This window comes from Mus pahari, chromosome 20 (assembly GCF_900095145.1).
Source record: "Mus pahari chromosome 20, PAHARI_EIJ_v1.1, whole genome shotgun sequence".
Classification (NCBI taxonomy): Eukaryota; Metazoa; Chordata; class Mammalia; order Rodentia; family Muridae; genus Mus; species Mus pahari.
Window position 1 is genome coordinate 42,914,432 of NC_034609.1, and position 14,027 is coordinate 42,928,458.

Sequence of the window (14,027 nt, forward strand, 5' to 3'; positions counted from 1 at the left end):
TATATATATATATATATATATATATATATATATATATATATATATATACATATATGGTTTATATAAATGGTATACATATATATTCTATATATAGTATATATAGGCCTTGGATCACAGGTCTGTACCACCAGGCTTGGGGTGCAGGGTGTGCTCAGAGCCCCTGAGCCAGAGCCCCATTGAAAGTAGGGCTCACATCCCCCCTCCCGCACCCTGTCTTCCAGGCCGTTCTCATCGTAGTGACTGTTGGCTTCATCCAGGTGCGTACACCCTGAGTCCCATCAGGGTGGAGTAACTGGGACGTGGTGGGAATTTGTTGGGGTTCCCACCCTTGAACAGCACATCTGATATGCTTCCTGCCAGGAGTACAGGTCGGAGAAGTCTCTGGAAGAGCTCACCAAGCTGGTGCCTCCAGAGTGCAACTGGTAAGTCAGGGCCTCCGTAAGCCCTTGGTCCACAGAAGGAGCTGATGGGTCTGACAAGGAGTCAGGACAGGAACGCACACAGGATGGAAGTTGGAGTCAGGAGTGGATGCAGAAGCCAGTGCTTGGCCAGTGCTGTCACCTTCATGGTGTGACATGGGGAGAACAATCTTGGTCTCACTGCGGGCAAGGAGACCTGGTATCTGCCCTAGCAGTGCCTTGCTGTGTGACCATAGACAGGAGGCTTGACCTCTCTGGGCATCTGCTCTGGCATCAGGGACTAACTTGTCTTGGCAGGGGGTGAGGGGAAGAGCCTGAAAAATAAAGCAGAAACCTGAGTTTTTGCCTGAAGAGAGAGCCCAGAGTGCCAAGATAAAGTTAAACTGGGGCAGTATCAGGCCCGGCTGCAGAGCAGAGCGCGGTGTGGCTCTGGCATGGATATATGTGCAGGGCGGTCCTAGGGATTGTCGTATTGTTGTGAAGAAACACCATGACCAAGGCAGCTTATAAAGGAGGAGATTTTTGGGGCTCACCGTTTCAGAAGGGGGGGGTCATAATTGTCATGGCAGGCAGGTAGGTCAGCTTGGCACCAGAGTAGTGGTTGAGAGCTTACATTTGAGACACTGAGACGACAACCACGAGCAGGGGAGGAGAGGGAGAAGGGTGGAGGAGAGGGAGAAGGGGAGAGGAAGAAAGGAAGAGGGGGAGAGGGAGAATGTGTGTGCAAGAGTTGGATGTTGTGGGCTTTTGGACACCCCCCCCCCCAGCCACACACCTCCTCCAACAAGACCACACCTCCTCCAACAAGACCACACCTCCTCCAACCAAGGCCACACCTCCTCCAACAAGACCACACCCCCCAATCTTTCCCAAACACATCCAGAAACTGGGACCAAGCATCCAAACCTGTGAGACTGTGGGGGCCATTCTCATTCGAACCACCACAAGGGTGTTCCCTCCCTGATTGGATCAGCGGCTCTGGGCAGGTGGCGGCCTCTGGCCAGTCCACAATGCTGTTTAAAAAGGAAGATAACGCGAAAGCAACAAGGACACCATCTGTCCTTCACGGCCCTTCAACCTCGTGCAGCACGCATCCGTAGAAACTTCTAGAAGTATTGCCTAACCTGCTCTGTACAGTGTGGTGCTGCTAGCCATGGTTTCTAGGAGCTCCAAATGAGGCTGACTAAGGAGGTGGGGGTCCTCATTCTCTGTCCTTTGACTTGATTAAAGTGAACAACAGGTCAGTGAGATAAGAAGCTTGGACAGAGAGGAGTCTGGATGCGTTAGGGGCCAACTACATTTGTTTTTTTTAAACGTTTACTTATTTGTGTGTATTTGTATCAATGTAGCATGCTGTGGTCTGTGTAAGGTCAGAAGACAACTTGGAGGAGCCAATCCTCTCCTGCCATGGGCTTCTAGGGTAATCAGGTAGTCAGGTTTGACCCTGCTGAGCCATCTTCCAGCTCTGGGGCCAGCTTTTAAGGGCACCATGTAGAACTAACTCACAAGCTACTTCCCTGAACTGACGGGACTCAGGAAAGACCTATCCTTCGCCCACCCACGGGCCCGGTTGAGGGCCTCACAGTGGCTGGATCCCTCAGTACCTGCACTGGTCATAATGAGGACAAGAGGTTCCACATGGCCTGAGGTGTTAGGAGACTCAGACACTCAGCTCGGCTTGGAGCCCGCCTAGAGGTTCACAGGAACACCCACAGCATGGGAAGAAAGCCTCGTAGGTCATGGGTCTGGCTGGTCTCCCAAAGTGCCAGCAGTTATGGGATGTGTATGAGACAGACAGACAGACAGACAGATGCAAGACAGAGGAAGAGGGCACAGCCGGGATGGAGAGGGAGGTATGGACCCATAGGCAGGATGAACATTCCAGAAGCTGCAAGGGACAATGACTCTCTGGTTTCACTGGTTGGAGAAGGAGGTTTTAGGAAACCCAGACAAATGACATTATCAGCTGAGCAGCCAGAAATGAGTGATCTACGATGATGACTTTAAGCTTAAATACCAAGTCTTGACCTTTCCATAGTTGGGTACATTAACGATAGCCCTGGAGGCCAATTCAGAGACAGTTTCCCTTTCAAAGAAGGGCCAAGGACCTGATGAGGTGCTCAGCAATGAGAAGATAGTCCTGGTGGGAAGAATGGGGGTGGGGACTGTGGGCCTCCAAGAGCTTGGGGTCTTCTTATGATAGAGACAGGGAGGTGAGCCAAGAGACAGGATAACTAGGAAGCAGCAGGGACTCACTACTTCCCAAAGCCCAAACCATCAAACCAAGAAAACCCACAGGGGTGTGGCAGTGGCGGGGGTAGGGGAGATGGGAAACAAGGACAGCTCTGAGTATCACCAGGTGGCCCTGACAGGACACTGAAGGCAGGGAGGGCACTGAAAGACGGACCTGTGGGGCAGCGGGAGTGAGCCTGGTGTTTTTGGCCACAAGGAATGGAAAATTGAATTGCGCAGGACACGAGGAAATGATATCATGTCGTAGCAAGGGATCAGAGTGGGGGTTGATTGAAGTGGTGCTATGGCCTTGGGCTTGCCGCCTCGCTCTGACTGGCTTCCCTGGAGATGCCAAGATGGCTGCCAGAGCTCTGGCCATCACAGTCACAAACACTGAAGAGACTGTGTACAGGGCAAGGTTCCAACGAACACCTCATGTCTCATAAGCCTGTCAAAGGCAAAGATGGAACCACTCTGATGATTACCCAGGTACGGCCCACTAGCTAAATAAACAGACAGCTGTAGAGAAAGGAGGCCCAAGCTAAATCAAGTCTCCTGCCAGGAGGAAGGGGGCTCCTCTGCCATCTGTCAAGGTCTACAAAGACCCAAGACCATGACAGGGGGTGTGTTTAAGGCCTGAGTGGAACCAGGAGTGGTAGGAGGTAGACCAGATGGCAGATTTTTGTGGGGGTTGCCCCCAAGGCCATTGGAGGGTTTTGGGGCAGGTGGGAGCTTGTCCCAACTCTCCCTCTCTGCTGAGCTAGGGAACTAGAGGAGAGGATGTCTGTAGTAGAAGCCTGTGTCCCGACAGTCATAGGTGACCAGGCACTGAAGCTGTCCCCTTGATGGCATCCTCCCCTCCCAGCCCCCAAGGCAGGGCAGTGTGTTCTCTCAGCGTCAAAGTGTGTTTTCCCAGGTGCCATTTGGAGGCCACCGACTAGATGGCCTCCACCTACTGAACCTCACCAGAGGCAGTGGCCTCGTTTCTCAGGAGACCCAGGGTCTCTCAGTAGCTGTCTTAGGGTTTCTATTCCTGCACAAACATCATGACCAAGAAGCAAGTTGGGGAGGAAGGGATTTATTCAGCTTTCATTTCCACATTGTTGTTCATCACCAAAAGAATTCAGGACAGGAAATCTAGCAGGTCAGGAAGCAGGAGCTGATGCAGAGGCCATGGAGGGATGTTACTTACTGGCTTGCTCAGCTTGCTCTCTTATAGAACCCAAGACTACCAGCCCAGGGATGGCACCACCCACAAGGGGCCCTCCCCCCTTGATCACTAATTGAGAAAATGCCTTACAGCTGGATCTCATGGAGGTATTTCCTCAAGGGAGGCTCCTTTCTCTGGGATAACTCCAGCCAGCCTGTGTCAAGTTGACACAGAGAACCAGCCAGTACAGTAGCCATATGCCTTCTCAAAGCATTTTGAGAGACAAGACTTTACAAAGCAGGACTGTAGTCTCGAGTCTGCCTGCAATAAAAATGCCAAGTTGATCTTTTCATCTAGTCAGAGGGTGTGAAACAGGGGTCACCATGCTGTCCCCTCTTCCACGCAGCCTGAGAGACGGCAAACTCCGGCACATGCTCGCTCGAGACCTGGTTCCGGGAGACATCGTGTCCTTGTCCATGGGAGATCGGATCCCTGCTGACATCCGACTCACTGAGGTGAGAGCACCACTCGACAATGGCATCATAGCCTGCATAGAGTAGCTCATCCTGATGAGCAGGCAGTGTGGACACAAGACCCCCACATCTACCATTACCAAGCAGCTTACTCTTCTATGAACAGAGCTTCCCCTGCTGTGTGGCTCCCATTCCAGATGGTTACCCATGGTTAACAATGGTCCAAAAATATTAGTGATTGTCTTCTGTCTTGAGAGAGAGTGACACAGAAAGAAGAGACAGACAGAGACAGAGAGACCACTTATTATAATCTGTTCTTTTAGTTGAGTATCCTCTAGGGAGCTGGGAACACCGTCCCATGGCTGAGGGGGGATGGGAGCAGCCAGCACGGACCCTAGCATATGGAATTTTGTGTATTATGTGTGCAAGCTTGTGTGTGTGTGCATGTGAGCACGGAGGCTGCTGAACCACCTTGGCTGTCATTTCTCAGACACTGTGTTCCTTGAGCCCAGAGCTTGCCAAGTAGCCTCAGCTGGCTGAATGGCTAGTCCCACTCTCCCTAGCTCTGGCATTTCCACTGCACACTGCTGCCATGGCAGCGGCTGCCAGCCACCACCATTCCCTCCTCCTCCTCTTCCTCCCTCCTCCTCCTCTTCCCCCCTCTTCCTCCTCTTCCTCCCTCCTCCTCCTCTTCCCCCCTCTTCCTCCTCTTCCTCCCTCCTCCTCCTCTTCCCCCCTCTTCCTCCTCTTCCTCCCTCCNTTCCTCCTCTTCCTCCCTCCTCCTCCCTTCCTCCTCTTCCTCCCTCCTCCTCCTCCTTCCCTTCTCCTTTCTCCTCCTCTTCCCTCTCCCCCTCCTCCTCTTTCCCTTCTCCTCCCTCCCCCTCTCCCTCCTCCTCTTCATCATTGTCTTCTCTCTTTTCTTCCCACAAAGGTCTGGGACTCAGATCAGGTCTTTGTGCTAGCAAGGCAAGCATTTTACCAACTAAATTCTCTCCTCACTCAGGGCATGTGATTTACAGAGCAGATCACAATGGCAAAACCATCCAGGGCAGGACTGGCACAGGCTATGGGCTGCTTCAGAGCAGAGAGGGAAACTGAGGCAGAGAACCATCAAGGGCAGCAGAGGGCTGGCTTGGCGACCCTGGTGGAGCAGTGTTCTCTCACACCTTGAAGGTTCAGAGCTAGCATCTAGTAGAAGCATTCTGTGTGAGATGATGCTACATTCTGGAGAAAGGTCTGGGTGGCAGTCACATGAGTGACAGCGGCTCCCAAGTACTGCTTAGGCTTTTAGTGAGATGAATGGCAAGTGACTGAGACATTTATCCACGGAGTTTCGGGGATGCGGAGCTCTTTCTGCTGTAAGTGTTCTTGGGAGGTAAAGAGGCAGAGCCACAAGAGGGGCTACACATGTGCCTGATTTTTAACTTGACACCTAAAATGCCAAGTGTGTAAGTAACCTGGAGCTCTCTGCTTACCCGCTTCGTGCCTCCGTTCCTTTAAATGCCACACAGGAGGTGATAACAGCCTGGGTCAGGAGGATTAAGTAGTTTCTAGGGTCCAGAACTAAGGAAACATTGGCTGGCTCGGTCTGTGTGAGGAGCAGGGGAGCCTCACACTTTAAGTCCTGGTGTCTCACTGCATAACAGACTTTGTCTAGACTGCACAGAGTGCTGAGAGCCAGATAATCCACCACCTGTAATAGCCCAGATGTTGGCGGGTGATTTAAGCTTGTGTAGCCCCGAATGGACCTCAGGCTTCTAGGTCATTTTAAGCATCCCCCTGACTGCTGCGACCAGCTCATGCAGCCTCGTATTCATTTCCGTAACACCTGCACGTATCAGTAATGCAAAGATAGCACCACTGTGCCCCGAACATCTCCCCATTGGCATTTCGAGGCTCCCTGGGACAATCGATAGCTTTGTTTATTCACAGCAGAAAACCTTTATCAGCGATTAAGCTCCGAGAGTCGGGAGTGCCCGACCCTGACCAGTGAGTTCCTAGAACAGGAGGTTTAGAAACCTCAGGACAGGGTTCACAATAGCTCGCGCACAGCTGCAAGGTGCCGGTGCTACGAAGCCTTACTGTCTGTCCCCGAGTGGGAACAGAGGCAGAAGTTCTTGCCTATTCTTTCCCTGCTGTGGAGTCTAAAGTGAGGACAATTGAACTGAGCTGTCAGAATTCCAAGTAAGCTTTATAAAGAGGTCCTAGTGACACCAGAGACAGGACTGTAGAGGAGTGAGCAGAAATACCCAGGTGGCCCGGGAAAGGAGGGAGCCTTTGTGGGCCCCACCCTCCAGCACAGCCACCTTGGACACACTGGGGCTGTGTGGGCTATGTCTCCAGCTCTCTCTTGGACGCTTCCATGTCTCTCCGCACCCAACCCCTGCCTTATCCTCACATTCCCCCACCCCCACACCCCACCCCGAGATTAATGAGTCCTCCTCACTGAAACTTCCTGCTCCTCCTCATTCGGACGCTCTATTGGAGGCCCCTGGGAAGAGACCAGTGTTTCTCTATGATCGTAGACTGCAAACTCAACTCTAGGTCACCAGAGCCATGTGCGCCCTGGTGTGGCCCTACCAGCTTGGTCCCCTAGTGATGTTTCTGCCATCTTGGCTTTGCGTACTCTGTGACGTCCGCTCAAATTGAAGCTGCACAGAGACACTTGTTAGAGTGTATACCCATCATCAACACGTGCGGTTTTGTTTGTCCTTAAGGAGCCTGTCTCTATAAGGCGATAATAAGGCTGTATAGCCTCCTGAGGTGGCATGCAGGGTAGCTTCGAACCTGAGCTGTTGTTCTTGCCCCACTCTTGTCCAGCTGTCTTTCTGTGTCCCTTTTGCCTGCCAGGCACCAGCAGCTACTGTAATAAGCCCCAGGGCCCAAGTATAGGCAAGGCCTGCTCCTCCCTCCTCCCTCCTCCCTCCTCCCCCAGCTCTAGAGACCAGGAGCTTCCCAGTGACAGGAGGTGCCAGTCCCCTGCATTTCTTATGGCTCCTTCCAACCCTTAGCCCCTCTCTGATCTCCTCTCCTCCCTAAGGGTCTTAGGGGACCCTGGGCCTCATGCATGTTAAGCCCACACCAAGCGCTGAGCGATACAACCGCGGAGTGACATCTCTAGCCCTCGATTCGCATTTTAGTTTGAGACAGGTTTCACTAAGTTGTCCGGGCTGGCTTTGAACTTTTGGTCCTCTTGCCTCAGCCACCCAGGTTCTGGATGGCATACAGGCACTGCCAAGCCCCAGCTGACCCATGCTTCTGTGTGCAGGGCTCTGTGCTGGGTGTCCAGAATACAGCAGAGAACAGACGTGACCTGGCCTCTCCTGGGTTTCCAGCCCAGAGGATCAGGCCTGAGCCTGTCCTTGGAGGTAGTTGTTCAATGACTGTTGGGAGAGCCTGAGACCCAAGAGGCCAGCCCCCTGCCTGCCAAGGGCAGGAAGAGCTCCTTGGAGACAACCACCATTGGAGCTGACCTTGAAGGTTAAATGGACAGTAAATAGCTGTTTTGAACAGGAAAGGCCCAAGCTCCACCCAGAGACACTGCTATCTCCTCAAAGGGGCCCTAGGTGCTGCTGGGACCGTTTCCCATTGGCCCTTCCCATCCTGAGGCCTCGGCTCAGGTCTGCCCTTCCGTTCTGCCTTGTGTCCTCGCCTGACATCTCACTGGGCCTGTTCCACATTATTAACAGCTCAGTGGCAACACACAAAGCCCTGGAGAAGCTCACTCCACATCCAGAGCAGAGCCTTCGGTTACCACAAGGCTCTCACAGGGGTGAAAGATGCTGGGTGGGAGGCAGGCCCAGGAGCTTAGCGAGACAAAGAAGTGTTCCAGGGAGCGTTGAGTCACGTTTTTCTGCTGATTCTGACACTGCAAATAGCATTACACAGGGCGTGAGATGTGCACATCTTCCTGGAGAGGCCCAGAGCTCCAAGCTTTTCTGAGTCTGGTTTTCCAAGGCCCCTTCCCTGCCTGACATCTGACAAGGCTTTTGGTACTGGTCCAATCCTCAAGGCCTCTGTAGGGCAAGAGGGGATCTGAGGGCCTCACCTTTGCCCCCCCCCGCCCCCAGGTCACAGATCTCCTGGTGGATGAATCCAGCTTCACAGGCGAAGTGGAGCCATGCGGCAAAACAGACAGCCCACTGGCTGGCGGCGGGGATCTCAGCACCCTGAGCAACGTGGCTTTCATGGGGACACTGGTGCAGTGCGGGAAGGGTCAGGTAAACACAACCCCGGGGTCCTGCCAGTTATAGTCATATATATATACAATACACACACACACACACACACACACACACATATATATGTATGTATGTATGTATGTATGTATGTTACCGCCCTTTCTCCTCCACACAGGGAGTTGTGATCGGAACCGGGGAACAGTCTCAGTTTGGAGAAGTTTTCAAGATGATGCGGGCGGAAGAGGTGAGGGCTGCGGGCCTGCGAGGCGGGGGGGGGGGTGCTGTGAGGCTTTGGGGCTTCTGGGCTGCCAGGGCTGCGGGGAGATAGAAGAGGAGGGCAGCAGGGCTGAGGGTGGCCAGCCACAGCTTCCATCAGACTTGTTCTAAGTCGGAGTCAGCCCTGTTCCTCTACAGAAAGTTGGAGGACATGGGATTTGGGAGCATACTTTTTGTTTTTAATGTTAAAACTTAGCAAGTGTGCTGGTGAGATAGCTCAATGGGCAAGGGTACCTGCCGCCAATCTTGGTGACCCTCACACGGGAAAGAGAGACCCAACTCCCGAAGGTTATCCTCAGAATTCAATGTGTGCCTTGACACCCCCACCCCCCTGCAAAAATAAATTAAAAAAAAAAAACTTACCATGTTTATCAAATATATTGGCATGGTATCCAAGGTCACTGATGGTCCCTCTACCCCTCCCCCTCCTCCTCAACCTGCAGACACCTAAAACTCCGCTGCAGAAGAGCATGGACAAGCTGGGCAAGCAGCTAACGGTCTTTTCCTTTGGCATCATCGGTGAGTGAGGTCGGCTCCTGATGGGTTCTGCAGACCCAGCAGGGCCGTGCGGGTGAAACTTCAGGGACTCCGTGTTGGGGACCATACATTACTGGGTGTCTGGGGGTTTCCTCTGCAGTGAAGAGACACTGTGACTGAAGGCAACTCTTATAAAGGATAACATTTAATTGGAGCTGGTTTACGGCTGAGAGGTTCAGTCCATTATCATCAAGACAGGAAGCATGGCAGTGTCTAGGCAGGCATGGTGCAGGAGGAGCTGAGAGTTCTACATCTTGATTGGAAGGCAGCCAGGGGAATACTGGCTCCCATGTGACTAGGAGGCCATACCACCTAATAGTGCCTCCCTGGATCAACCATATTCAAACTACCATACACTTGAAAATGGGGTCCCCTCTTTGGGTTCTTAGTCTCATTAATAAAAGAAATTTATTCATTTATATATTTATTTATATATTTATTTATATATTTATTTATGTTCGACTGTTTTTTTGGTTTTTTTCAAGACAAGGTCTCTCTGTGCAGTCCTTGGCTGTCCTGGAACTCATTCTGTAGACCAGGCTGGCCTCAAACTCACAGATACACTTGGCCTCTGCCTCCCAAGTACTGGGATTAAAGGCATGTGCCACCACCACCCAGCAATAAAATAGCTTTTAAATGAACTTGGGGACATTTTTATTAGATTTTGAGAGAAAATAATGGAACATCTTTCAGAGAGAAGAATGGGGGGAGGAAGACAGACCATGTCCATGGCTTTCTAGAGTTAGACCAGAATGTTCTGCCATGGAGGTCAGCAGTGCCATATGGCGAAGGCGACAGGGTCAGGGGTAGCACTAGAGAAAATATGTTCTGTCTTTGGTCAGTACCCGAAAGAAAGAGATGGAAAAGAATAGAAAGGAAAAAGCTACTTCTCTGCGTTAGGGCTTGTAACTGTGGGCTTTTCCACCTGCGCCCCAGTTCCCGAGTAAAACTGGGAGGATTATTATTGTGGGGGAAAAAAATGCCCGGGCCATAACTCTGGCTCGTTCCCTGCTAGCTTGCAACGTACATTAACCCACTTATACTATTCTATGTCGGCCACATGGCTAGTTACCTCTCTTCAGTTCGTATGTTCGTATGTCTGCTTCCTCAGAGGCTGGGTAGAGTATCATCTCACGCTTCTCTATTTCCCAGAATTCCTCAGTCTTCACGCCCCACCCCTGCGGGATGCCCCACCTACTAACCCTGCCTCCGCTTCTTGGCCATTCAGCTCTTTATTGACAGATGATGCTTCCACCCACGAGATTATCCCTACGAGGAGTCAGAAATGGGGCCAACTCATCAGAGTTGCCTGGTGAGGCTCTGTGAAGGACTGATGTCAGAGCATTTTCCAGGGAGGAACCGTGCATTATGTCTTTAAGGGGGATAATTATTCCTCCCGCCTCCTTAGAAGGACTTCCGGTGACTCAGACTTCCTAGGGGTGGTCTCTAGCTGGTGATTGACAGACCCGGCTGGATTGACCCGTAAGGGAAGAGACAATGGCTTGTGATGCCAGATCAGAATGCCCTGTCTCTACCAAGAGCCAACAGTAGAGCCATTAGGAAGGGGCCCATCCTCAAGGACCTTTCGGGATCCCAGAACGACACTGTTAGAGGAAAGACTCCAAATAGGGAAGGCACCTGCTGACATCCCCAGGTTCTTCTATCCTTGAACAAAGTATTGGAGCAGAGAAGCTTGGGAATGGGGAGAGAGGTAGAGATGTTCTATTCAGGAAGAGAAAGGCATGGTGGGCAATGCAGAGGTTAAGGAGCTGTGACAACAGGGCCCAGGATCCAGGTCTTTCAGTCCTTTATTGCTGGAACATCTTGTGAATTTGTTCACTGGGTCCCAGCGGTGACTCAGACCAAGTCTTCCCCACACCTCCAGGGGCCAACACAATACCTAGTGCTTAGCAAACATTTGATAACTGGTTGGCCAAGGAGGAAGAGGAAATTTAATTGGGACCTAAGGCATATTAAAAAAAAAACAGTGACGGGGGGGGGGAGGGTGGGTTGGGGGGTGGCTCTGCGGGAGAGAGCTTGCTGGGGTGTGTGAGGCTCTGGGATCCATCCCCAACACTGAGAAACTAAACAAAAGCAAGAGGAAGCAACAGAGGCCTTACCCAGCCCTCAGAGGAGTGACAGTGTAAATGAGATCAGCCCAGTGTGAACTGGTGACTCGTGTCCTCATCCTAAGCTTGGTGGGAATCTTTCGGGCGGGAGGAGGGGAGGGGATAAAAGAGGACTTATTTCCTGGTAAAATGTGTTTTCTCTAAATAGAATGGGTGGAAGTGGGTTCTTTCTAGTTCCTTGTTTTTCGTTCATTTGAAACAAGGTCCATGCTGACCTCAAACCCATGGCTATCCTCCTGCCTCAGCCTCCAGAACGCTGGGATGACAAGTATGAGCCACTGTGCCTACACATCCAGCTTACCTCCTTTGGAACTACACCCCCCCCCCATCTCCCAGTTCTGGAGACTGGACTGGGCTTCGTGCATACAAGGCCGTCCTCCTTTTCCAGCCCTGCGACTTCAAGCTCCTGTAGTCACTACTTATTCCCAGGATTTGAGTTCCCAGAGAGCCCCTCAGGAAGCCGCTATAAGAACAACGGGGCGCTGGGGACACAGGAGCCCACGCTGATGCTGTCTGGTCTCTCGCAGGTCTCCTGATGTTGGTTGGCTGGGTACAAGGAAAGCCCTTTCTCAGCATGTTCACTGTCGGGGTCAGGTATGTGGTCAAGGCTCCCAGGTCCCTTCCCCAGCAGAGCGGGTGGCGTGCTGCAGGGCGGGCAGGGATCGGGGAGATACTTCTTGGCCCCACCAAACCGGGTCTCCAGTGGCAAGTGGGGGAGAGGTTGCATTGTATAGAACATGGGGACGCCTTCTCATCCCTCTGTGGCTTGGGTCTACCCAGCTGAGAGCCTGGGCCACACGGGTAGCCTATCTAGATAAGAGTGTGCCCCCCAGCACAGACGGGGCGTGACCTTGTTTATCAGTTTCTAGTCATGTGACAAAACACACAAGGAAAGGAAGGGAACAACAGCTTCTTTTGACTGGAGGTTTCAAAGGTCCCCCGTCCCCCACCGTCACCTTGCTTCTGTGGTGAGCCAGCCGCTATGGCTTGAGATCCTCCTAGCAGCAGAAATCAGGGACACACGCAGGTGCTCCTGGCTCTCCTCCTTCATTCCATCTAGACCCGATGGGCTGGCACTGCCCTTTCACACACCCAGTCAATCCTCTTACACCCAGAGGTATGCTTTACTAATCTCCTATTGATTCCTCTGTCCAATCAAGCTGACAGTCCAGAGACTCTAAGATGGGCCAGGGTGGAGCTCAGTGATAGACCGTCACTGGCGGGTCCAAAGCCCTGGGGTTCTATCCCTGCACCTCAAAGATCAGCACAGCACATCACCTTGACTTGATTACATCTACCAAGACCCTGTTCCCAGAGAAGGTCAGCCATACATCCAGGGTTAGGGCCTGGGTGAATCCATCAGTCTCTCTGTCTCTGTCTGTCTCTCTGACAGGATCTCATGTAGCCCAGGCTGGGTTTAAGCTTCTTATCTAGCCAAGGCTGGCCTTGAACTTCTGATACCCTGCATATACCTGGTATATATGCCCTGCCGAGAGAATTTAGCCCAGGGTTTGGCGTACCCAGGAGTGGGAGCCTGGATCTCCTGATCCTGGGACAAGGAACAGGAACTGAACATGTGATGCTAGCTGGTCCTTGCTTGGCTCCAGGAAGTCACACATGTTACATGTGGGGGAACTGAGACTCGGGCTCCACAACTGCCCATGGCTACAGAATCCGGGACAGACTCTGAACCATCCATCCCTCGTGGTGCAGGATGGGACCCTTCACTTCTAAGGCTCTGTTCCCACCCTAGGCAGCTGGCAGCCGTCGCCGGCCTACAAATATTGACTGAGTGTTGATGGGCTGGCTGTTATGTCATCAAAGCACTGACTGAGCCTCGGGCCTGGGCCCTCCAGCCTGGGGTTTTCAGGCTGGAGAAGAAAGTAAATGTGAATGACTTAAGTGTGGGTGAACAGTGCAGTTCCGGGGCTGGAGAGATGGCCCAGTGGTTTAAGTTCACTGGCTGCTCTTCTAGAGGACCTGGGTTCAATTCCCAGCAACCCCATGGTAGCTCACAACTCTATGTGGCTCCAATTCTAGGACGTCTGGCACCTTCACAGGCATACATGCAGGCAAACCACCAACACCCATAACATAATGAATAGATATTAACCAACAGTACAGTTACAGCTTAACATCCATGCTGCATTGATACCCCATGGGAAATGCTGGCTCCCGTGGGAAATGCTGTCCCCATCCCGTGGGAAATCCTGTGAGAGAGACTGAGAGAGATCTAGGAAGGGACCTGGGCCTGGGAAAGTGCCCAGGGATGTGTTCTCTGGGCTACTGAAAGTAAGGAGTTGAGAAGAGTCAGTTAAGAGAATAGGAGGGGGGAGCACCAGGCAGGAAGAGATAGCGGGAGGGGAGCACCAGGCAGGAAGAGATAGCAGGAGGGGAGCACCAGGCAGGAAGAGATGACAGGAGGGGAGCACCAGGCAGGAAGAGATAGCAGGAGGGGAGCACCAGGAAGGAAGAGGTAGCAGGAGGGGGGCATCACTGACTCAGAAGGTAGAAATGCATAAGATCTACCGAGGAGACATTGCAAAAGAAAGAAAAGCGGAGAAGAATTATTCTAGAAACTACCTCAGGCCCCGATGGCCAGAGTGTTATTAAAGATGATTCAAGGAACT

The 14,027-nt window shown here is 52.2% G+C and overlaps 1 protein-coding gene across 1 annotated transcript in view; it reads left to right on the plus strand.

The window, feature by feature from the left end:
• Positions 1-14,027, plus strand: part of Atp2c2 (ATPase secretory pathway Ca2+ transporting 2) — a 58,562-nt gene that overhangs the window by 27,368 nt on the left and 17,167 nt on the right. The window contains exons 5-11 of the mRNA XM_021220345.1: positions 222-257; positions 361-422; positions 4,208-4,316; positions 8,345-8,494; positions 8,631-8,699; positions 9,175-9,250; positions 11,925-11,991. Of these exons, the coding sequence (XP_021076004.1) occupies positions 222-257; positions 361-422; positions 4,208-4,316; positions 8,345-8,494; positions 8,631-8,699; positions 9,175-9,250; positions 11,925-11,991 (569 nt within the window). The remainder of the gene's footprint in view (positions 1-221; positions 258-360; positions 423-4,207; positions 4,317-8,344; positions 8,495-8,630; positions 8,700-9,174; positions 9,251-11,924; positions 11,992-14,027) is intronic.